Source organism: Rhinopithecus bieti, unplaced genomic scaffold (assembly GCF_001698545.2).
Source record: "Rhinopithecus bieti isolate Rb0 unplaced genomic scaffold, ASM169854v2 scaffold_33652, whole genome shotgun sequence".
In the NCBI taxonomy this organism is placed as follows: Eukaryota; Metazoa; Chordata; class Mammalia; order Primates; family Cercopithecidae; genus Rhinopithecus; species Rhinopithecus bieti.
The window spans coordinates 1,311,226-1,336,504 of record NW_016814761.1 but is presented as its reverse complement, the minus strand read 5'-3'; the positions used below and the strand labels follow the sequence as shown (position 1 = coordinate 1,336,504).

The 25,279-nt window shown below is 48.0% G+C and overlaps 1 protein-coding gene across 2 annotated transcripts in view; it reads right to left on the bottom strand.

Annotated features, from left to right (window-relative positions):
• Positions 1 to 25,279, bottom strand: part of IGSF21 (immunoglobin superfamily member 21) — a 268,650-nt gene that overhangs the window by 152,360 nt on the left and 91,011 nt on the right. Inside the window, exon 2 of one of the 2 annotated variants that reach the window (XM_017852156.1) lies at positions 892 to 1,004. In XM_017852156.1, coding sequence (XP_017707645.1) covers positions 892 to 1,004 — 113 coding nt within the window. Of the gene's footprint in view, positions 1 to 891; positions 1,005 to 25,279 lie in introns of those variants that run through there. The other variant, XM_017852157.1, reaches the window with a different exon arrangement.

Here is a 25,279-nt window from a genome sequence, read left to right as displayed (position 1 = left end):
TGTCTGTGGCTGTTTGGTGCCAAACCAACAGAGTTGAGTAACTGTGACCAAGACTGAATGTCTGGCAGACAGGAGAATATTTACAATCTCAGTCTTCACCAAAATATGTTGCCAACCCTGTTTAGATGATGGAAGAGGATTTCTTCCCCGGGATGTGGTGCTTCTATCTGTGCACACTCGAGCATGGCATTGCAAGAAAAGCATCAGTGCCCACTGCACCTTCTCAGCCCAGCCCCAATTCCTTTGTGGCAAAGGGATAGAAGACTGTGATGCCCCATCCAGACACGAGGAGAGTTCACTCAGTGGTTGAAAAGGTCACCTGTGCTCAAGACTCCAAGCACTCTTCCTGGTGCCAACACCTGGACCCTGGGCAGGTGGGTACCTGCTCATCTGTAATCAATTCCCTTCTCAGATGGTGCCAGACACCAGGATTAGTCCTATATGTAGTCAGATTAGGTGGCAGACTATCTCTGTGATTTGATTTTGCAAAAGGCAGGAAGCCTTCCTGTTTTTCTCTCTCCCTTGCCAAAAACATTATCCAAAGCCTCATGCTCAAAATTCCACAATCAGACATCACTTCGTGATTACACTGCACCCAGGGCCCAGGGTGTTCTCAGTAACTTCTACTTTGCCTAATGGAGTTTCCCAAGAGTAGGGGCATAATAGGCGCACAAAGGAGGTGGAAACCAGATCAATCCTGAGAGTAGAAGGGAGGGCTAGTCCCCGTGGAGGGTGTCAGCGGAGGACAGGGACCCAGCAGAGGCCCAGGATAGCTCAGGACTGGGTCAGGGCTGAGGACATAGCCACACCAATGAGAGTATCCAGAGGACTCTGAGGACCCTCCCATCAGTCCTGGCTATGGGCATGGAGGGGGCAGTGGTGGTGACTTACCCGGTACCACACGATCTCCCGCATGCGCCCATCTGTCTTGAAGTTACACTTCAAGGTCACGGCATCTCCAGCCACCACAGGGGGGAGAGGCTCAATGTTGACTGTCAGGTAGCCTACAGAAGAGAGGAGAAAGGGATGGTAAGGACACGAGCTGATTGGAGGGCTGGGCTGATGAGGGCAGGGCCAGGGAGAGAGCAGATAGAAGAGGGAGGCTTGGGGTCTGTAGTTGAGGGATGCTGTTCACACTGTGATCTCTGTGAATGGTGACTGCAGGCCTGAATGGAGCCAATCACCCTCTTCTTCCCTCTCCTTAACATCTCCCGTTTGGCTGCCTCCCTGGCTCCAGTGGATCCCTCCAAACCAAAAACACTTCTGCATGGGACACATTTTCCCCTGAAGGTAGGACCTGCTGGTACCTCCAAGAAAAGCCTCAATGTATTTCTATAAGATACCCCCAGAGAAGGCTTCTGTGCTCCAACATCGCCCCCCGCCCCTTTTTAGAGTTGTGGCATTCACGATTCATCTCTTCGGTCTCTTCATTTCCTGCAGGAAATGAATGCTGAAATGTATTTACTTGGCATTTCCAAACCTATCTGAATATGGTTCGCTCAGCCACCCTTTAAGCCCCATCACCATCCTACGCAGCCAGGATCTGGGAAATACACACTGGGACATGGTGTTCTAAGTGCCCATACTCCTCCATTTCCAACCTCATAAACAAATGACTCCTGGTAAAAAGAGAGCCCTGGGAAACAACCACTGGCTTCCTTAACACCCACCATTGGCTTTCCCATCACACATACTTTGCCACCCAAACAAAGGGGAGGGTCTAAGCCTTGGCCATGGCAGTGGTGGTATGTTGGAGAAGTCCATTATAGGCCCACCATCTGGGGAAGATTCTCAGCTCCCTGCAGACACCAGGTGATGTTTCCCCGACTACCACCAGGGAATGCCTGTAGCAGATGCTGGGACACTTGCCTTGGTAGCCACACCTTGGGGACACTGCTCTCTCCACACCAAAGTCCAGTCTGGTGAGGCCTCTAACCCACTCCTCTGCCTCCACCGGCCCCATCCCAGAGGCCTGGACCCTCACTGCTGCTCCAAGGAGAATCTCATTCCTGGGCTGATCATCCAGGCTCGTCTGATCGGCTTCCTGCCGGCTGATGTCCAGTCATCGATCTAATGGATCAATCCAGTCCAATAGTCTTAATGAGAAAACTAGCCAGGATGGGTTTGAAGATTTCAATTGTGCAGGCAAGCTGAGCAGATGGAGCCCGCAGGCCTGACCCCTGCCTAGAACTCAATGGTTACAACACTCCAGGAAAAGACAAAACAAAACAAAACAAGAATCGACCTGGAGAGGATCAATCTGGAAGCTGGAGTCAGAGCAGATCGGCATGGTCTGAGGCTTCAGGACCCAGCCTCCAGGGTGAGAGGCAAGGGACAGGGCTCACTCCAGGGTGGCCTCTAACTTAGGCAGAGGTCAAGCTCCTGGATAGCCCTGGAGCCCACTTGGTCCGAGAAAGTCACGACCAGAGCCAACCGGTCCAACTTCCAAGATCAGAAGGACCAACTGGGATCCTTCTTTCCTCTTTTATTCAACCCCAGTTCACTCCCACCTACCCTGTGCAGGCCCGGGGCCAGGATCCAGGAAGCAGAGACCCAGGCATTGCCTGGCCCTCCAGAAACAAGCAGTAAGGGTGAGACAGAGATACCCAACACAGTCACCACTCAGGTGACCAGTCAGCCTCTAGGTAGGCAGACGGGGGACTGTGGGTGGGCACAGAGGGAACCTGATCCAGCCCGGATGATCCCAGCCATGGGGCATGACAAACAAGGATGCCACCTTCAGGAAGACAACTTTCCCCACAGAAAGGGAGACCCCAGGGCAAGCCAAGCCCAAGTGTAACATTGTGACAGTGGCTCAGATGTCCACACCTGCTTCGTTCCAGGCACTGGGCTAACCACTTGATATGATGTACATCTACTCTCTTAATCACGACACTCCTGGGAGAGAGGAACTATTATGATTCCCACTTTCTGCGAGCAAACCAAGAGGTGAAGTCCCCTGCCAGATCACACAGCTGCAAGTTACAGAGCTGGAATTCAAACCCAAACCTTCAGGCTCCATGACAACCACCACGCTATTACAGCCTCTCAGAAGAGGTGAGAGAAAGTGGCAAACACTGTACATCTGCAGCCTGCATACTTTTTTCTTCCAGCCCTAAAGATGGAGGATGGGCATTGTGGCAGGAATTGTGATAGGAGTTGAGGACCTGACCCCATGGCCACAATTCTGAGCCACGTGGCTCAATCTTCCAGTGAGACCTCCCTCCCCTGGGCTCTCTCTCACCTTTGCAGATATAGTTATGAGTTGAGCATCATCAGTCCAGATGGCTGATGAGATCAAGGCTCAAGAAGGTCCTCCTCCCACTGGAAAGAGGAGGGAAGGACGTATTCTCAGATGCATACATCTTTGAGCAGCCTGAGGTGGGTGCAGATGGTGTGTGCCTGTGAGGCAGGCAGGGTGAGATGAAGGGTCACCATTTGTTGGCAAGCCATGAGGGAATTACAAGTGTAAGTGTGGCAGTGGTGGGGAGGGCAAGTAGGGGAGCGGTTGCAGCTCTGGTGATTGGGTGGTAATGTTAGGAGCACTGGCAGGTGCAGCAGATGTCTGGGGCAGTAGGACTCACAGGGGCATGCCAGGGTGAGATCAGAGAGCCCACTGCACAGGCACTCAGTCCTAGAGGTGAATCAGGTATGTGCAGGAGTGGGGTGGCTCTGACAGGTTAAGACAAGACAGCTTTTCCCAGAATGTGCAGAGAATAGGGAGTTTTTCACCGGTGTTTCAAGAAACATGATTTCTGTGTGTGTGTGTGTGTGTGTGTGTGTGTGTGTGTGTGTGTATGTGTGTGTGTGTGTGTAATACAGAGTCTCACTCTGTCATGCAGACTGGAGTTAAGTGGTGTGATCTTGGCTCACTGCAGCCTCCACCTACTGGGTTTAGGCAATTCTCCTGCCTCAGCCTCCTGAGTAGCTGGGATTACAGGTGCTTGCCACCATACCCAGCTAATTTTTGTATTTTTAGTAGAGATGGGGTTTCACCATGTTGGCCAGGGTGATCTCAAACTCCTGACATCAAGTGATCCACCCGTCTCGGCCTCCCAATGTGTTAGAATTACAGGCATGAGCCACCATGTCTGGCAGGAAAACATGATTTCCATCACCCATGAATTTTGAGAGGAATTGGGTTAACTATAATTAAACCCCTTCTTCCCTTCAGGACTTCTCTGAACTTTCTCTCCTTCCTTCTTCCTGTCTTTCCTTTATGCATGAAAAATATATTAATTGAGAATCTGTTCCATACCAGGCACTGTTGTAGGCAGGGGACATATCAGTAACAATAGACACGTCCCTTCCCCTCATGGAGCTGCCAGTTTAGCAGAAGAGCCTGTAATCAAATAAATGATGGAAAATATGTCCAGTGGTGATAAACATAATGAGGAAAAACAAAGCAGACCGAAGTGATGGATGGTAACGGGGGAGGGGCTTCTTTAGCCAGAGGGGCCCTGGGAGGCCCTTCTGAGGAGGCTGGAATAAAGGAAGGTGTGAGCCATGGGGGTATTGAGGAGAGAGCATTCCAGACAGAAGATATGGTCAAGCACAAAGGCCCTGAAGCTGGATTGTGTGCTCACAGTGCCTTGTAACCCTCCAAGTTTGGGCCAGAGTGGGAAATTTTTCTTAATATTTTACACCCTGGAGCCCATCTTTTTCAGAGCATCTTGTAGAACCTGAGCCAGGAATGGGAGGGAAGAGAGTGAGGCAAGCAAGGGGCCTGCAGGCAAAATTAAAGGACACACTCTCATTGCACCATCCTGAGAGTGAGTGGGTGGCTCTTTGAATGTTACCCCCTGTGCACCTGGCTAGCCTCACCCTAGTCTCAGCCCTGCTGAAGTCCTTGAAAACAAACATCAGGAAACACCGCTGTAAACTGAGGCAGGAGTGACTGTGCCTTCCATTCCAGCGATGCCCCTACTTGGAGTCATGGTAGCAGCTGGTGGGAAGAAATGCTCGTAGCTGGGCACTCCCCTTCTCAGACCCTCAGGAAGCTGAGGGAGTGGGGTTTCCAGGCTGCAGAGACAGGTTTAGCTCTAAGAATTAAAAACGTGTCACTTCTAGTTTTCCCAGCACTTTCACTCCCATTTTTTCAGCAGCTCAGGCAGCAGCCAGTGCCTTGTATGATGCTGCGACCATGAGTATGTCACACTGGAGTGCAATTGTCTGTTTGCACATCTGCTTCTCTTTCTAGAATGTGAATTCCATTAATATCAGTAGAGTATTAAAATATGAATACAGTAAGTGATGCATTTTGAGCGTTCATGGGCGCAGGCAGTTTGGATCCTCATACCCTCCTGTAAATATGCCTCTGTCACAGATAGGAATGAGCTACTGTTCAGAGCTGTGGAGCACCTCGTTCCATGCCCCATGGACAGAGCAGCCAAGCTGGGATCTGAACCCAGAGCTGTCTGGCTCCAAAGCCAGTTTCTTTCTACCACTTCTTGCTACTGCCTGGAGCAGAATCATATTACCTGATTGGGTCTCTTGGGAATTCTGGGGGTTATCCCCCAATTTGCAGCTCCATCAGTTGCCACTGAGTCTTCACCAGCTGCCTGGTTCTCAGGGCAGGGAAGTCAGTGCAGGAGCTGGGCCAGGTGAGTGGGGAAAGGACTAACCCAGAATTACACACTGAATGATAGGAACCATAAACAGAGAGATCTGGGGTTGGGGCCAGGCTCACATGAGAGATGGTGGGCAGAGGGGAGACCTTACTGCCTCAGGGCTTGAGGTCACAACCTGACAATGAGCTGTGGCCTGCTCATTATCCAAGGCCACGACAAACATCAGGCGATGCGTGGAGTCTAAGTCTCAAGTCTGGAGGTAGGCTCTCTGGCTGGGGTGAGGAGGGAGAAGGTGGAAAGCAAGGTGATTTTCCAACAGATGTGCCAGGCAAGGCTATGACAGCACTAATCAACACCTGGATCACAGGTGAGAAAACACCTCTGAGACACAGACACACACAGGAGAGGAGATGGCAAGGGTTCATAAAGCAAGGGAGCTGTTTCCAAGAGAAAAACACAGGAAAAGTTCTCCTCTAGGTCCAATGAATATTCCCCCAGCCCCGATTTCACAAAATTCCATCATCTTCCAAATACCCTGCACTGGTTCTTTTCCTGAAAATCTCCTCCCCATCCTTCCTGGCTCTTCCCCACCCACATACCTCCCCAGAATTTGAGGTCAGTTGATAACGTTCAAGTTTCTCACTCTAGCATTCAGTAGCGACCTGGGCAAGTTATGGGACCACCATGGGACTCAGTTTCCCCACATGTAATGTGGTTGCAGGAATAATCACAGGGTCCAAAGTGGTAAAGCATGGTCGAGGACTTCATTCGACACAAGCTCTGCACAAACAGGACACCCTGGATCAGATTGAGGTGGCATCACTCTTCCCGCCAACCCCCTTCCCTGGCCTGCCTCACTCCAGCATTCCACTGTCCAGTCTAGGAAAGACAGCTCCAAGGTAGAGGTTGCAAGAGCAGAGACTGGCATCTGGAAGCTGACTGGAGAGAAGAGAAGATTCAGAGATGACCTGCTCAGCCAGGCATTTCATCCAGGGGTCAAAGTCAGGAGACTGACAAAGTGAGATCTTCCCCCAAAGCAGAGGACATAAAACTAAAGAGCAGACTCAACAAGGAACCTGCTGGGGACTCTCCAGGAGGGGCTTCTGAATGGAAGCACTTCAGGGTTCATCCCTTCTATGGAGCCCCTGGGAATGAGGAGGCACAGCTGAGCAGGCCTGGGTGGGGGAAGCTAGGAGCACAGCAGTGAAGAGCAGAGGAGTGGTGAGTTCTGGTCTCAGCTACACTGCCACCCAGCACTGGGACCTCAGGCAAGTTTTCCATCTTTCTGGGCCTCAGTTTCCTCATCTGTAAAATGAGAAGGGAGCTTGATTTTGGGGGTTTTCCTGCTCCAACTAACCCCATGTCAGATGCTAACTGAGCCTGAACCTGGGAGGCCAGAAGCAGAGGCCACCCTGCCACCTTCCTTTTGGGGACCACTCAACACCATTCCTTGGAGAAGCAAACCCATCAATTACTCAGCCACCAGCTGCAGATGGAGCTCTGTCTTTCAGGGCATTAAATTTGCCACCAATCAGCCTCGATGCGTGAGCCCCCCTAAGCGCGGTATCGAGAAGCAGATCAGGAGTGGAGACAGATCCATCTTAACTAAGCAGTTCATTATCCTGGATGGCGCCATCACTCTCCCCTCTATCTCTGACAGTGTTTACACCACTCCTGTTAAGATACGTTTAGCAAAATCACAGACAATATTTAGGAACCTGGCACCCTTCTAACGAGGTGATGACAAATAGCTCCTCCACCCGGGAACTCGCCTGGCAACATCCCAGCGTCGCTCCCCGCCCTTTCCCAGCTCCAAGGGGATGTGTCCAGAGGGATGGCTCAGGTCTGGCCCCAGGGGTGGACAGGGTCAGTAGGGGCTTCCATGAAAGGGATATGGGTCTGTCTCTGAAAAGAGACGTAAATTATGTTAGAGTCACCACATGTCCCGATCTGCCCAGGACCGAGGGGGTCTCCTGAGACGAGAGACTTTCAGCACCTAAAACTGACAATGTTTCTGGCAAATTGAGATGAATTTTCACCCTTGTTATAACTTAACCATGGCCCATGGATGGCCCTGGCTGATTCACTTAAACCTCTGTGCCCATTTGGATAATAGGAGTAACTGTGCCTCCCTTGACTTGGTGTAAGGCTGAGTGAGAGTGAATAGTAACCTCCTCCTCAGAGCATGGCTGCTCTTGGGTTCTCAGAAGATGGTGGTGGTGACAAAGTATGCCACATGGGCTTCCTGCACCCATTCATGCTCCCTGATCATTTCTCTAAAATGCATGCCCCTGGCCTTCTTTAGGGTCTCCAGGAGCTTCCCATTACTCCATAGGAAAAGTTGCACATCTCCCCAGCAGGGAGATCTGGCCATGCCTAGCTCTCAGGTTCCTCCGGCCCCTCTCGCTCATCATCCTGGCTCTGCTGCCTCTGCTCTCCTGCACACACAGCCTCCTCTAACCTCTGGGCCTGAACACCGGCTGTCCCTCTGCCCTAAGCCCTCTCCCTTACTTGGATAACTTGGATATCTCCTGGTCATCCTTCAAGGATTCACAAAAAATGTTACCTCCTCAAGAAAACAACTCCTCAAACTTCTATAGTCCTCAAAGCACTCCTGCTTCTCCCACTCCTCCTGCTTGGGACACTGAAAATTACTTGTAATGACATATTCAGGGTATGCTCACCTCAACACAGGTTATGAACTGTTTCTCTTTGCTATGGTCCCCAGGTGTCTAGAACAGTGCCTGGATCAAAGATGGTGTGAAGAAAGAAACAAATGGATTCTACTCATTCCCTTGACAGTTTTATAATTCTCAGGAGGGCCCTCACAGAAGCATCTCTTTCTAAAGGGCTTTTTCCTAAGCAGCCTGGGCCGAAGATTCCACTGACCTCAGGTGTATTCTGAACCTGCCTCTCTGACCACATCTGCTTGGATTGGTGTTGCTGCCAGCTTGGAGTGTCCAATGGCCTCCCGTGAAGCCAAGCATCAGAACTGCATCCAACAGAGGAAATCAGCACTGGGTGGTGAGTGGCCACCCCTTCATGTTCTCTCACTCAGGTTAGTAGGATATGAGACATTAACCATGAGTCAGCAGACAGCACTGTGGTAGGGGAGAGATTGTACAGCAGACAAATCCACAGGTAGTGACACTTAACTGAACCGCCATAATAACAAGGCTCTCGAGCAAGAAACTTGGTGCCCACCTCAGCGGGTGAGTGTTAGAACCAGCAGACTCAGGGCTGCAAGAGGAGCTGCTGCAGCATCCTGAACAACATTCTGCTTCTCCTGGTGACAGTGAGCTGAGCTGGTGTCCTATCTTCCTGGCTTCTCCCATTTCCTTACCACCAAGGGAGCTAACAAGGAGCTTGCAGCAGATGAGGGTGTGGTTCTTCATGCTATCTCAAAAACCCAGATGCATGGACTCAGATTAGCCAGGAAACTTCACACATAGAAATGCAAACATCCTCCATGCCCATGCCCAAGTCCTGGGTAGGGAACCCTGCTGTAAGGCAGTCCATCACTGTCTGATGTACCTCTTGGTTGTCTCCAGGCACCTCAAGGAAACAGGCCCTACACTGATGTGATGTTTTCCCCTATTTCCCAATCAGGGAGTGCAGAGCACACCAGTCTACTTCTTGGAACCTCTTTTTCTCATGCTCACATCAAAGCAGCCAGCAAGTCCTGTAAGCTCTATAAAATATATGCAGACTCCAACTAGCTCACCCCTCCGCTGCTACCTCCTTGCACCTGGCCACCATCATTTGTTGCCTCACCTACTGCTCCATCTCCTCACTGACCCACCTATTCTGCCTTCACCTGGCCCTGTGTCCTCCCCACCTCTCTGATTTCAGCTTCCCTCACTCTGAACTCACTCAGTCTCTCTACTCATAATGAACGCTGCTGGCCCCTAAACTTCCTAAGAATATCCTCACCTCAGGGTCTTTGCACTTGCTGCTCGCACCTTCCAGAACAATCTTTCCCTAGATACCCACATGACTCAACTCCTCAATCTTTCTCTGCTCAAATGTCAAAACCTCTTTGGAGAAGACTCTTGCAACTATCCCATGTAAATAGCATCCCTGTCACTCTCTGACTTATTACCCTGCTTTACTCCTTCTTAGATGTTTATCACTGCCTACATATACTTACTTGTTTATTGTCTGCTGACATCCCTGACCTCCAACTAGACTATACACCTCATGAGACTGTGTGTGCGAGTTTCAATATTTTTTTCTCTGTTATTCAGAGTGGATAATTTCTATTAATCTACTTTCAAGTTCACTGATTTTTTCCTCTGTCATCTCTATTCTGCTACTGAGTCTAGTCAGTGAGTTTTTTATTTTGGTTATTGCATTTTTCAGCTCCAGTTTTTCAATTGGCTCTTCTTTATATCTTCTATGTCTTTGCTGAGGCTTTCTATTTTATTATTTGTTTCAAGACTGTTTTTGATAACTTGTTCAAGTATTTTCCTAATAGCTGCCTCAAAATCTCTGTCAGATAATTCAACCATCTGTGCCATCCCATCATTGTAGTCTACTTATTGTCTTTCCCCATGTGAGTTGAGATTTTCATGGGTGTTTTGTGTGTGTGTGTGTGTATCAAGGGATTTTCATTTGTATTTTGCACACTTTAGTATTACCTAGTAAGACTGTAGGTTTTATTTATCTTCATTCTTTATGTGGCATTTTGATTCTGGTGTTTTTCCCCAATCCATCTGCTAGTATTTATTTTTCAGATTTTTCAAATAGACGCCCATATATTCTACCTAGGTTTTATATTTGAATTAGTGAAAGATGAAGTGAAGCTTGTCTTTACTTCATCTCACCAGAGCTGGAAGTCCTTGATTTCATGTTGTTTAATTACCACTTTGATATGATTTGGCTCTGTGGCCCCCAACCAAATGTCATGTCGAATCGTAATACCCAATGTTGAAAGAGGGGCCTGGTGGGAGGTGACTGGACAATGGAGGCAGACTTTTCCCTTACTGCTTTCTTGATAATGAGTGAGTTCTCAAGAGATCTGGTTGTTTAAAAGTGTGTAGCAGCTCCCCCTCTTTCTCCTGCTCCAGCCACGTAAGATGTGCCTGCTTCCCCTTCACCTTCTGCTATGATTGTAAGCTTCCCAAGGCCTCCCCAGCCATGCTTCCTGTACAGCCTGCAGAACTTTGAGTCAATTAAACCTCTTTTCCTTATAAATTACCCAGTCTCAGGTAGTTATTTATAGCAATGCAAGAATGGACTAATACTACTATATCCCTAGAATCTAGAACAGTGCCTGGTACTTAGTAGGAGCCCAATAAATAATTGTTGAAGGAATGAAAAAATGAGCATGTGACCAGTGCTTGGCAGTTTTCAAAGGATTTCTATAATTACCATCTCATTGATTACCATTGCAGCCCTGTAGGATAGTGTACCCATTCTACAGGTGAGGAGACAGAGGCTCAGAGATGCAGAGTGACTTCCTCACCATCACAGAGAACCAGACTTGGCAGGCAGGCCCTTTGACTCTGAGTCCAGTACTCTTCCCACCATCTCATGGCAACCCACTCCCCCTTGCTTCTAAATGAAGAAGCTGAAAACAGGAGTGGGTAGTGGGTAGTGGGACTAGAGGCTAGGAAGTACAAAGAGATCTTGCTGGGGTGTAGCAGGGTCAAGTACGCTGCTATAGTAACAGGACACAATGCATCCACAAGGGGGCAGCAGGAAGACTGATGGTTGAGGCTATTTTCAAGTTCAAAGCCAGCAAAGGCTGCTAGGAGGGCCAGGAAGATGTGTTTGACTGAGAACATTTCTGGAACTCTAAGAGACTTGTGGCTGGGCTGGCCAATTTGTTCCACCACATCTCTGACACACAGTCCTCTGAACCCACCTCTGGAACAGTTTTTTGGCCCAGAAGTGTCTGCCGTGTGTCACCCAAAACATTACTTATTGATAGCAAGTAACTAGTGAAGACTGAAAAGCAACATGGGTCATCCGTCCTTTTCTCAGGGGGCAGCGGGTGTGTCTGCCACTGGACTAGGAGCTCCTGAGAGCAGGGACAGTTTCTCAGCCCACTCTGCATCTGATCTGGAAGCACAGCAGTGGTGACAAGAATTCAAGGACCCTTATCTCCTAAGAGAACCATTGTGGACCACACCACGACTCGATCTGGGGCAGACGGGTGGTCAGGTGGTTGGCAGCAGCTCCCCCAGCTGGATTTTAGGTCTTGCTGGGATGGACCATGAGGGTCAGGGCCACATAAATTCCTCGCACCACTCTCCCCCTGCTGTGGGTCTCGAATTTATCTCCATGTGATAACAGGAGCTCCACGCACTACCACTCATGAAGAAAAGAGGTCACTCCTATCTTATGAAGACAAATACCCTGTCTTGGCACTAAGGACATCCTCACTGGGTTCCAGTGCTGCGTAATTACCATTGTAATAAATATTATTACAACAAACCAATTACTGCAACCATATCTTCTAGGCAGGTACAGAGAGTTCTGTGAAATACACTCTTCTATGCTGGACTAATGGGCACTCCCAACCCTCTACCTCCTTGTTGGCAGAAACAAGGGTGAGAGGTGGGGCCGGGGGTGGGCAGTGCCTCTTAAGAAAAGAAAGCCACTCCATAAAGAGGGGGAAAGCTAACAGGTCATCAGTCTCTAAGACGGATCAATTCTGCTTCTCCAATAACTCTCACAACTGTCTTTTCCATTCTATTCTGCATGAATCCGGCCTCAGTTTGACCCTCCACATCTCCCGGTGGAACTCTGCAATAGCCAGGTCACTGATCTCTAGCCCCCAAACTTGTCCCTCTAAGGTACCAGCCACTTAAAGTCTCAATGATATTTCTAAAATGCAAATATGATTATACCACCTGTCTGGTTAATGCCATTCAATTTCCCTGCCCCATTGCCTTCCAATTCAGGATAAAGTTCAGACTCTGTCATGGCCAACCGAGTCCCTTATGAGCTTGCCTCTCTCGGCCCCTCCAACTCAATCAGTCTCACATTGTGCCTTTGCCCACCTTGCAGCACGCCCCCCCTCAGCCCTTCCAAATCCCTCCAATTCTTTTTTTCTGTGCTATTTCCTCTTCCCGGAATGCCCTTCTCCTCTGAGTTCACGTAGGGAAATTTGTATCCTTCCAGGTTCAATGTGACAGTCACCCCCTCCTTGATTGATATGAGTCTGATACACCCTCTCCTGAGCTCATAGACCTTTGTAAACATCTCAGTCAAAGCCCAAACACATTCCATCGTAATATAACATGTGGTTCTTCGTGTGTCTGTCTCAGACATCAGACTAGTGCTCCTTAAGCCCAGGGACGTGGTATGCACCTCCGTAAAATGCTTGGCACATGATGAGTGCTCAGTGAGTGTGCTGCACAAATGAAATAATGAATGAACCAAGACACGAACACTGTACCTTCTGGGGCTTTGTGAGCTATGGAGCCCTGGAACAATGTGGATTATGCTGTAGCCCAGGGTGCTTATGTCCTGGTCTACATCTAAATTCTTCTTTGTCTCCCTGTTGCCTTTGAGATGAAGTCCAAACTCCTGACCCCTACACAGGACCACTCATGAGCCTTCCTCCTTCTCTGCTCATCTCTTGCCCTTCTATCGTTTGCACCCTGAGCCACAGCCATCCTGAGTTACTTAGAGCTCCCAAGTATGTCAGGCTGCATTGGGCCACTGGGTCTTTGTACCTGCCATTCCTTCAGCCTGGAAGACCGTCACTTTGCCCCCATCACTTCGCTATGTCCTTCAGGTCTTAGCTTAGATGTCATTTACCCCAAAGACCACTCCTGAGGTACACTCCAGTTTCACCTATCCCATGCCCAGCATTCTCAAATCTGGGTTAGGTGGCCCTCTCACAACATCTACCATAGCCCTAACTCATTGCATGAGGATACTTCTTTTTGCCAGTCTGTTTCCCACAGTAGACTGGGAGCCTCTGATGGGCCAAATGCATGTCTCTATTACTACATTCTTAGTGCGTTGCATGCCACTGGCCACACTACTGGCATTGAAGACACATTGAATGAATGAATGAATGAATGAATCCAGGAATGAATCCAGGAATGAATCCATGAATCCATGAATGAATCCATGAATGAACTATTAAGTTCTACACGTGATATGGTTTGGCTTTGTGTCCCCACCCAAATCTCATCCTGAATTGTAATCCCTACATGTCAGGGGAGGGATCTGGTGGGAGGTGTTTGGATCATGGGGGCAGATTTCTCTCATGTTGTTCTTGTAAGTGAGTGAGTTCTCACGAGATCTGATGGTTTATAAGTGTGGTATTGGCTGGGCGCAGTGGCTCACGCCTGTAATCTTAGCACTTTGGGAGGCTGAGGTGGGCGGATCATGAGGTCAAGAGATCGAGACCATCCTGGCCAACATGGTGAAACCCCATTTCTACTAAAAATACAAAAATTAGCTTGGAGTGGTGGCGGGCGCCTGTAGTCCCAGCTACTTGGGAGGCTGAGGCAGGAGAATTGCTTGAACCTGGGGGGCAGAGGTTGCAGTGAGCCAAGATCACGCCACTGCACTCCAGCCTGGCCTGCCTGCTGACAGAGTGAGACTCCGTCTCAAAAAAAAAAAAAGTGTGGTACTTTCTTCCTCACTTTCTCTCTCTCCTGCCTCCATGTAAGACATACCTTATTTCCCCTTCACCTTCCTCTATGACTATAAATTTCCCAGGACCTCCTTAACCATGCAGAACTGTGAGTCAATTAAGCCCCTTTTCTTTATAAATTACCCAGTTTCATGTAGTTCTTTAGAGCAGTGTGAAAACGGACTAACACAATAGGTATATTCAACTGGCCTAGCCTGGACCATGGACTCCAATTTTGTTGCAGCTGGATACTTTTTGCCTTATTGAGCTAGGGATTTCCCATCCTAAATTTGGGCCAAGAAAGAACATCAGAGGGGGAGCATCCCACTCAAGATTCCTGGTTCTCACCTCCCCTAACAGGTCAGCTCAACTCTGGGCCACCAGGGACTTCAAATGATTTGCAGCCTTTGCAAGGAGCTTTCTGGCATCCATCCCCTGCCCCGCCTCCCGGGCTCTTTTGAAATATTCCCCCTTTCTAATCTCCAGCAAACTAATCAAATTCCCCTCTGTCAGAGGCAATAGATGTTCAAAAACTTGTAGGGTTAATGTATTATTCATGATGTATGTATTATTTATCATTCGTTTGTTTATTTATTATTAATTTGTGCTTCATTATTGATAATGATATGCTTATACTATCAGTAAGACTTGGGAAGGCTGTTCTACGACCCTTCGTAGACACCTGATGCTCCTCCAATTCCCTGCAAAGCTAATGTTGGTCATTTTTCTTCCCATTTTATGGATGGGTGACAATGAGGCCAGAGAAGGGCAGGACTTGCTCAGTCAGTCCTCATGCCTCTGAAGTGTTGGGCAGGGAAGGTGATGAGACTAGGGAAATGCTTCCTCAGGCAGCAGATCCTGGGTTGACGACAGGGATTCCTGTGGGATGCAATGCCGGGCTTGCCAATTCCGCATCCACCTGGGACCTCACATTCTTGTGTTTGTCCCAGACTCCTTCACCCGAGTTCACATTGGGGTCTGAAGCTTCTGTCTTGTACATGGTCCTTGCTCTGTGCTGTGTGTGTGCTCCCCAGACCCAGGCAGACGGCCGTGTGCTCCCCACACTCTATTTCCTTTCCCTCCTGGCTATTCAGTCAGTACTTGCAGTTTGGCAGGGCCATGTGACTATATCCTGGCCAGGGGAATATGACCTTCCTGCTTGGCCCCTAGAAACCTGCCATGCTGCCTGCACACCCTTTCTCCCCGTTCATCACCAGGGTGGGGAGGGCTCTGAGGACTTAGCAGAGGGTGAATCATAAGATGAAAGGATGAAAGAAACCTGGGTACTTGAATGACTGTGTGGAGCCAAGTCCTCCTATGGTCCCCAGTGGACCCGATACGAATCACAAATAAAATACCACCGTGTTAAGCCACTGAAAGTTGGTTTGTTACAGCAGTTAGTCTACTATTACATTCCACTAATGCATTGCACATAGTGGGAATTCAATAATGTTCTTGGTGGAAAAATAGTGAATGAATGAATAAGATGAATGAAAAGGCAACAAAATCAATCAGTGGGTCTGGCCATACCATTGCTGAACTGGAGTTCCACAGCAGGTTTCCCATGGCGGAACATCAGAGGGTGGGGACTTAAGGATATGGAATTGAAACCCTTTTGTTACACAGATGGATAAATCAAGGCCCAGGGAAGAGAAAGGCCCAGGCGGAGGCCACAGAGCCAATTAACAGGCAACTCAAGACCAGGACCCCTGTCTCCTAAAGCACAGTCCTGTGACCTTTCTACCATACCAGTGTCTTTTCTCTGACCATCTTTCATCTGACAGCCTGCGGTCACCCTCTGGAACTTTCTTCATGTCCTTGGTGGTAGGTGAGGGGAATTACCATTTTCTTAACCCTGGAGCAATCCTGCATCCAAGAACAGCTGAAACTGCTGAGAGGGAGGAGGGCTGAGACTGATGTGACACAGGATGCTTGTGAGGTGCTCTGACAGCCCATGGCTGTCTTTGCAGTGCCCTCTCCAGGGCCAGGGGCATGTTGAGCAGAGGGGCCAGGACCCCCTGGGTTGGGCTGGTGGTGCAGTCAGCAATGGGGAAACCACAGGCTGGAGAAGGAAGAAAAGAAAGCAACCCGGACCTTGAAGCAGAAGACCCCGGGCTAGCCCTCATTCTGCCATGGACACAAAGGGCAAGTCCCTACTCCTCTCTGGGCCTCAGTCATCTCATCTGAAAAACGGGCTCGTGGCGCTTACTTCTCAGGACAATGGCGATGCCAAGATGAGAACAGCAGAGAAGGTGTTCTGAAATGTTGTATTGGAGAAGTTGGTCTCCTTGCTTGTAGGAGAATTGTCAGGACCACTAGTGCTGAGAGATTATGACCTTGGGCTTGGGAATCAGACAGACCTGGGGACAGCTTCTGACTCTATCGCAAGCCAGCCTTGCAACCCTGAGTAAGTCACATCACTGTTCTGAGCTTCAGTTTCCACCTCTGCAAAATGGGATAATTCTCTTTACTTCTTAAGGCTGGCAAGGGGAGATGCAGAGAGATGCCCAGGCAAGGAGCGTAGCACTGTGCCCGGCACCCGGGGGCTGTGTTGCCACAGATGCCCTGGGTTTCACTGCCCTGCCATGCCCAGCTCCCTGCAACTATCCCACTTCTCTGTGCCCCACATCGGCTGCTCCCAGCAAGCCTGCCTTATGGAACATTGCTGGGAAGCTGTGGGGCAGATGGCCCAACCTGTTGGCTGCTCCAGGTGGGCTTCAGGAGCGTAGAGGCTGGACAGTCACCAGTGGCTGCTGTTTTGCTTTCTGCACTGAGACGTAAATCAAAACTGGCAGAGGATCTGGCAGCCCTGCATCCTCCAACATCACTCAGAAACATGAGGAGAGACGCGTGAGCAACAGGGAGGCATCTCTGACTCAGAATAAAATTTAAAATATAGATGATGGGTTATTAAGGAATATTTTAAAAGAAAAATAGTTATTACTCAAGGAATACAGTCTATGCTAGGTTATAAAACTGGTCTTAATAAGTAAAAAGAGGCAACTTAATGAAAAAAATTGCAATTTAAAATAGGCCTACATTAAATAATAATGCCTCATAAACACAGAAGTCCTTTAGCACATAAGAATTAATTGCTGGGCTCAGAAGCTAAAAGCAGAATAAAGGAATCCTTAAATATTTTGTCTTTTATTTTCTCTTCCAAAAGGCAACTCGCATTAAACTGGATTACCTCGCTTTGGCACGGAAGGGCCTGGAAATTTGCAAAGGGAATTCGCTCAGTAACAACACTGTTTCCTTGAACCTATTGTCTTAAGACATGTTCTGAATGCAGTGTGGCTTTGCTCTCTGGATTTGCATCAGTTTTAAATGAACTCAGGTGACAGGGTTTTCCCACTGAAGAACAAGGGAATGGGCTCTTGTTGCAGGATCAAAACTCTTGAGTTCAGACTCTTCAAGCTGGGCAGCTTAGTTATCAGGGCAACAGCCCGACTGGCCCAGGGATATTTCACATCTCCACTCTAGCAGCCATTAGAAATGGTCCAAGGAAGGCCAGGCACAGTGGCTCATGCCTACAATCCCAGCACTTTGGGAGGCCAAGGAGGGCGGATCATTTGAGGTCAGGAGTTTGAGCCTGACCAATTGGTCAGCCTGACCAATACGGTGAAACCCCATCTCTACTGAAAACACAAAAATTAGCTGGATGTGGTGGTGCACACTTGTAAACCTAGCTAGCTAGTTGGGAGGCTGAGGTGGGAGGATCACTTGAACATAGGAGGTGGAGGCTGCAGTGAGCCAAGATCACGCCACTGCACTCCAGCCTGAGTGACAGAGCGAGACTCTGTTTACAAAAGAAAAAATAATATAAAATAAAGAGATGGTTCAAGAAAGCAGAGTGGTTCTCAACCAGGGGTGACTTTTGACCCCCAGGGAACAGTTGACAATGTCTGAAGACATTTTTTGCTGTCACAACTGGAAAATGGAGGGGGGCTGTGCTACTGGCATCTGGTGTGCAGGAACCAGGGATCCTGCTAAACACCCTTCAGTGCAGGGACAGCACCACAACCAAGAGTCATCTGGCTCCAAGCACCAAAAGTGCTAAGGCTGAGACATCCTGCAATAAAGGGAGGAAAACAAACTTCAGGGGGGTATCCACCTGGGCTCAGGAGTTCCCTAGCACAGCAGAGACAGTCTCCAACATCAGGACTGGCCGTCGAAAGCTGGAAGTATAGATTACTGAAAAAAATCTCCCCAAATGTTACCCCGCACTAGCTATGCCTAACACCTGACATTCAGCCAAACTTCTTTGCCACTAAAATAGATCCACTCACTCCACGGGAGCATCTTGCCTGCTCTCTGGAACATATTTTGATTTTGCAATGCAAAAATCCTATGAGAAAGTCCCTTTATAGTCACCCTGTTAGGATGCATTTATTCTGCAAAGCAAAGGAGTCCTGGTTTGCAAAGGAGAATGTCTGGGGGGATCCCCCTTCCCAGGGGAGCACCCAACTTCTCTCTCCTCTCTAATCTCATTCTGCCGCTTGACAGGAGAAGCAATCTGGTCTTCATATTAATACTTTATTAAATGCATACATCCTACATCCAGCAAGATAAACATCAACCTATTACAGTTGCATGGTTATAAGAGTGCCTGGATGTCACCCGAAGGCTATTTGGACCCGATTTGCACACCATCTAACTTCTTCCTGCTGAAGGCCCAGGTGCAGACTGTAGACGTCTTATTGAATGGAGGGGTTGGGTGAGGTGCAAGTGGGCCGGGGTGGAGTGAACAGGAGATCATTTATTCCCATTCTTCAGGGCTGTAGGCTGCCAGATTCCACATGAAGACAGAAAGGCCTGGGGCCTCAAGACAAGGGATGCATGGACAGTGTCTGGGGCAGGTTTGTCTCCAAGGACAAGAAATAGCAGGACCAGGGTAGGGCACATTCCACCAACTGTCCAGTGCCATTTAGAAAGGAAGGTGGGACTGGCCAGGTGCGGTGGCTCATGCCTGTAATCTCAGCACTTTGGGAGGCCAAGGCGGACAAATAACAAGGTTAGGAGTTCAAGACCAGTCTGCCCAACATAGCGAAACCCCGTCCATACTAAAAAAAAAAAAAAAAATTAGCCAGGCATGGTGGCAGGCGCCTGTATTCCCAGCTAGTCAGGAGGCTGAGGCAGGAGAATCACGTGAACCTGGCAGGCAGAGGTTGCAGTGAGCTGAGATCACCCCATTGCACTCCAGCCTGGGTGACGGAGTGAGACTCCGTCAAAAAAAAAAAAAAGAAAGAAAGAAAGAAAAGAAAAGAGAAAAGAAAAGAAGAGAAGGCTGGCCCACTGTATGCAGGTATTGGGTAGGCCTTGGGCCCAGGTCACCTGATAGGAAAGGCATTGAGACAGGCCAAGAAAGCAGCCAGGAATCTTGTTCTGCTACTTCCTAACTATGCTCTCGGACACAGGAAGCTTCGGTCTTTTTATCTATTAAGCATTAATCATAATGCCTATCTCCCAAGGCTGGAGATAATAGCTGTATGGTGCTAACCTAGCACTCAAAATGTGGTTGATGCTACCACTATTATAATGATTTTATTCCTTTTTGTAGGTATAATTTACAGTTAAATGCACAAATGCTCAAGCAAGCAACTCGATGCATTTTTACTTATGTGCACACTCATGTAGACACGACTCAACCATTCCCAGAACTCCGAAAGTTCCCACCTTCTCCTTCCTCCCCAGTCACTAGCTTCACCCCCACGACAACTTCTATCCTGGCTTCTCCATATAGATTAGCTTTGCTTTTTCTTGAGCCCACATACCTGGAATCCTGCAGTATGTGCCCCTTTGCATCTGGCTACACGTTCTCAACATGATGTTTTTGACACTCCTCTATGTTTTGCATTTATCAGGAGTTTGTGCTTTAAAAAATGTGTCCTGGTTAGTATTTCATTGTGTGAAACATTGCGGTCCACTTATTCCTTCCACCTACTATGGAAGGTCATTCAGTTTGGGCCTATTATGAGAACAGTCTGTTATTGCTATTAAGATATTTTTACTAGACTGAAGGAGAACTGCCCAAAACCCACAACCTTGGGGCAGCACTTTCCTTCCCAGGGGAGCTGAACTCTGCTCTTGGCCAGCTCTGGGCATGAAGACCCTCCAGTGGGTTATGAAGAAGGTGAAGGTTGCTTTCAGCATGCCCACCAGGCCTCTGGGCCCCTTCCCTTCATCCCAGGGGCCCTGAGGCCTCTGTGCTATTGCTTCCCCCAATCTAAACTTTTTCCAATAAATCTTCCCTTAGGAAAACTCCCCTGTTGGCCAATTATTTGCATTTGATGTGGTTGTTAAATCCCTATCTCTCTCCCAGGGGCATGTCAAAGCAAATCCCTGCCACTCCCAAAAACAATGACTCTGACTTTTGAACCTGTTTTTTTTCCCACCCCCAAATATATATGCCCTTCTGTATCTGATCTTCCCACAAACATGTGGGGAAGACAGTGCCCCTATTTACTGGTAGGAAAACTGAAGCACATTGATTCATGCACTGGCTGGACAAATATTTATGAAACACCTGCTAGTTTCTGAGCCAGGCACCAGACAAGAACATGGACTGGTCTGGGGGGAGAGGTGTCAATAGGGAATGTCAGCCCCTGCCAGATTCTTCCTGCCTTTGCATCCTTTAGCACTGGGCTCCCTTGCATTTTACCAAATCCGGTACTTGCTTTCTGCATCATTAGTTTCAGCTCCCCAGTGTGTCTGTTGTTGTTTTAAATCCTTCATCATGCAAAACACTCTTAGGAATGCAGAAGTGCTTAATAAATGCTCTTTGAAGGAGTGCAACAGAGACTGGTATTGTAGTCCTGACTTTGCAACCCTGGATTTCATGGTCCATATTAGAGAGTCTTCCACATACCCAGATGCCTTTCTTGCAAGGAGAGCTAAACCACACCTCACACACGTGTGGGCAGAATTCTAAAAACGCTCCCCTTCCCTGAGGTTCTGCATCCTAATCACCAGAACCTATGAATATGATGGGTTATCACTCCATGATCATGTAATATTACATGACACCCTTGACCTTAAGATAGGGAGACTATTCCAGTGGGCCTCATCTCATCACATGAACCCTTAAAAGTGGGAAGTTTTCTCCCTCTTGGGATGGGAGAGGAGGTCAAAGAGATTCAAAGTCCAAGATGGATTCAACATGCCCTCATGGTCTTTGAAGAAAAATGCAAGCAGTCTATAGGAGAAGAGAGTGACAGCCAACAAGGAAGCAGAGACCTCAGTCCTACACCCACAAGGAATTGAATTCTGCAGCAACCTAAATGGGTTTGGAAGTAGATTCTTGTTCCTAAGCCTCCAAATAAGAGCCCAGTCAGCTAATGCCTTGATTTTGACCTTGTGAGCCCCAGAGTAGAGACCTGAGTGTAGCCCACTCAGATTTCTAAACTACAGAACTGTGAGAAAATAGACAGGTGGTGTTGTAAACTGCTAAGTTTGTAGTAATTTGTTACTACAGCAATAGCAGACCAATACAACATGTTTATCTGAGACAGCGACAATCCTCTGAAGCATCAAGCAGATCATGCTGTTCCTCTGTGCCAAGCCCTTAGGTAGCTCCCATCATACCGAACAGTCAGAGCCAAAGTCCTCTCCATGGCCCAGAGGCCAGTGCGGTGAGGCACCCAGCTGTCACTCGAACCTCACTTCTACCACTTTCTTGGGCCCACTCTCTTCCAGCTACATTGGCCTCTTTGCTCATTACTAAACACCCCAAGGTCACTCTCATCCCAAGGTCTTTACACTTACTGTTCCATCTTCCTAGAACATCATTCTTGTTTTTTTTTTTTTTTGAGACAGAGTCTTGCTCTTTAACCCAGGCCAGAGTGCAGTGGTGCGATCATGGCTTGCCGCAGCCTTGAACTCCTGGGCTCAAACAATCCTCCCACCTTGGCCTCCCCAGTAGTTGGGACTACAGGCATGCACCACCACACCCAACTAATTTTTTATTGCTTGTAGAGATGAGGGTGTCACTATGTTGCCCAGGTTAGTCATGAACTACTGTGTTCAAGCAATACTCCCGCCTTAGCCTCCCAAAGTGCTGGGATTGCAGGCATGAGCCACAGCACCCAGCCCCTAGAACACATTTGAGCCAGCTGGGCACATGGCTTGTTCATTCACTTTGCTCTGGTCTCTGTTCAATGTCATAACCCACAGAAGTCTTGACCACCCAATCTCAAATGCTCTAAAATTCCTAGCTAATCTCTCTTTCTGTCCTGAAAATTGATTTACATGTTACAGCGTTCATCTTTGCCCGACACCATATTTAAAATTTATCTACCCCTTGACTAGAATGTCAGCCCCATGAGGGGATGGATTTTGTCTGTTTTGTTCACCGTAGTGTGTCCAGCAGAAGAAATAGTATCCAGGAAATGTTGATATTTTATAAGGCCTATGATGAGATAGGCATAGTGTTAAGTGCTTTCTACTGCTTCTTGAAAATGATACATCAATCCGACCATTCTGTAACATAGCATTAAAACAGATCATCATACAGGGCAAGTGTTTAAAAGAACCCTGTGGGTAGAATTTTGAACCTTTCTCACGAATCCCTGACAGTTATCATTCACGATTTCTCCTAAGTTTGATTTCAATCTACATTTTGATTAGAATTCTTCATATAGATCACCTTGAGTCCCACCTTGAGTCAGTCCTCCCCTCAGTTCAAGACAGACTCCAGGGTTTCAGCTGAGCTTAAAATCAAATGCTTGGGCAGTGTCTCTTGGCTACAAGACATGGCATTTTATTTGATTTCCAAAGCTGATTTTGCGATTACCCTCCTTCACAATGGGTTGTTTGAGTCACGCTCCGTGGGCCTCACTCGATCACAGTCCCTTTTCCATCCTTCTCCTTGTCAGCAAGATAAGAGGGAGTCAAGGAAACACCAGATGACAAACGTGTCCTGTAAAACGGGATGATTTTTCCCGCTGGAAAGGCAGCTTCCTACTCCCACCTGGCTCTGGAAGAAGAGGCACAGACCCACTCTTATCAATATTTTAATCTTTAATGACATCTCTCTCTGGTGATTTCAAGAATCATATATGTTTATTGTAGAAAATAAAAAATAACCCAGGTAATTATAAAAAAACAAAAATCCTCTCCCATAAACCACTACACAGAGAAAGCCATGGTTAATATTGCAGAATTCTCTCTCTCTCCTCTCCCTCTTTCTCTTTCTCTCTCTCTTTCCTCCTCTTTTTCTCTTTCTTCTCTCCCTCATTCCTCTCTCTGCCCATCAACTTTTTAGCAGGACTCCATGGCCTTCGCATCTTTTGACATGTAAATGGAATCCCTCTCTGTCCTACACAATAACGTTCTAAAACTTTTCCAGGAGTTTTTGGAAATCCTCTCAGAGGCTGTGTGGCCAACCTGTTTATTTTAAACAAAAATTGAAAAGGGAGTTTTGAGCACCCGAACTGTAAGGAAGATATTTGTACCTATGGAGTAGTTTTTCTCTGCAGGTCATAAACTCCCAAGCCCAACGGGGAGGCAGGATGTAGCCCTGAAAGGTCAACTCACTCATCCCCCTGCCTCTGGGCTAAAACTGGGTCACGAATTGAATGTGATCCATTCTCAGGATTTTTCTGTAGTTCCTGCTCCTGCCCAACTTAAATCTCTCTTTCCAGGACTGAGAGAAGCCAGCTCTCATGCTCCAAGGGAGATCAGACATGCACTGCTTTGTGTGTTTGTAAACTGGATGGCCCTCCTACCTGACCCAGCCTTTCCTAGGCCCTCTCCCCTTCATCTCCCCTCCACTTCTGAGCACACGTTCAGAGATATCAAACCAACAGATCCAAGCCATGGTAACCCAAGAGGTGAATTGGTGGCCAAAGAAAACCAAGCAATGAACGCCACACTCAAAGAAGTAAGATTTTTGTGTCATCTATTTTCTGGCAGTGTTCCTGTCCTGGCTCACTTTAGATTCCTTTGGATTCCTGAGAATGACAATTAACAGCAGCAACAATGACTATTGCAGCTGCTGATCACTGAAGTTGAGAGCACAGGCTCTGAAACCTGAGTCCCTGGGTTCAAATCCCAGTTCTGCCATTTAACCAGCATGTGACTTTGGGCAAATGACTGCACCATTCTAAGGCTCAGTTTCTTCATCTGTAAAATGGAGACAGAACAGTACCTATTTTATGGGGTCAGAAGAGCTTATGAGTTCATATTCTCAGAGGAGTGCCTGGGACCCGGTAAGCCCTCCATGCCATAGGGCTTTTAGGATTGTGGTGTTACCATCGTGTATGGAATACCCACCACAATCCTCAGAAACAGAGGTTGGTCACACCTTACAGATAAAGGAAACAAGGCTTAGAACAGCTCTCAGCAAGCGATGGCCCCAGATCAAATCTTGGCCAGCCTGTTTCTGTAGGCCCCACCAGCTAAGAATGATTTGTATATTTATAAATAGTTACATTTTAAATGATATACAAATACCCACATAACAGCTTCGATTTTGCCCTGTGGCCTACAAAGCCTAAAATGTTTACCATCTAGCTCTTTACAGGAAAAATTTGCTGACCCCAGGCTTAGAAAGAACCAATACTGGAGGCAGGATTCTGACCACCCTTGCCCCTACCTGACCTGTTCCTCTTCACAGCAGACTCTGCTGCTGCCATCCTGGTGAATGAAGCTTCTTCAGATTCAATGATACACAAACACTCATTCATTCATTCACTCAGTCATTCATTAACAATTAGTTCAGGCGTGGTGGCTCATGCCTGTAATCCCAGCACTTTGGGAAGCCGAGATGGGCAGATCACTTGAGGTCAAGAGTTCAAGGCCAGCCTGGCCAACATGGTGAAAACCCATCTCTACTAAAAATACAAAAACTAGCCACATGTGGCGGCATGCACCTGTAGTCTCAGCTACTCAGGAGGCTGAGGCACAAGAATTGCTTGAACCTGGATGGCCGTTGTTACAGAGAGCCAAGATCACACTGCTGCATTCCAGCCTGGGCGACAGAGGGAGACTCGGTCTCAAACAAACAAAAAACAAAAAAACCAATTAGTTATCAAGGGCCAGAGGTGGAGCCAGCCATGTCCATAGACTTGAGGAGGCAAAGGCCTGCTTGTTGCAGCATCCCTGGAGC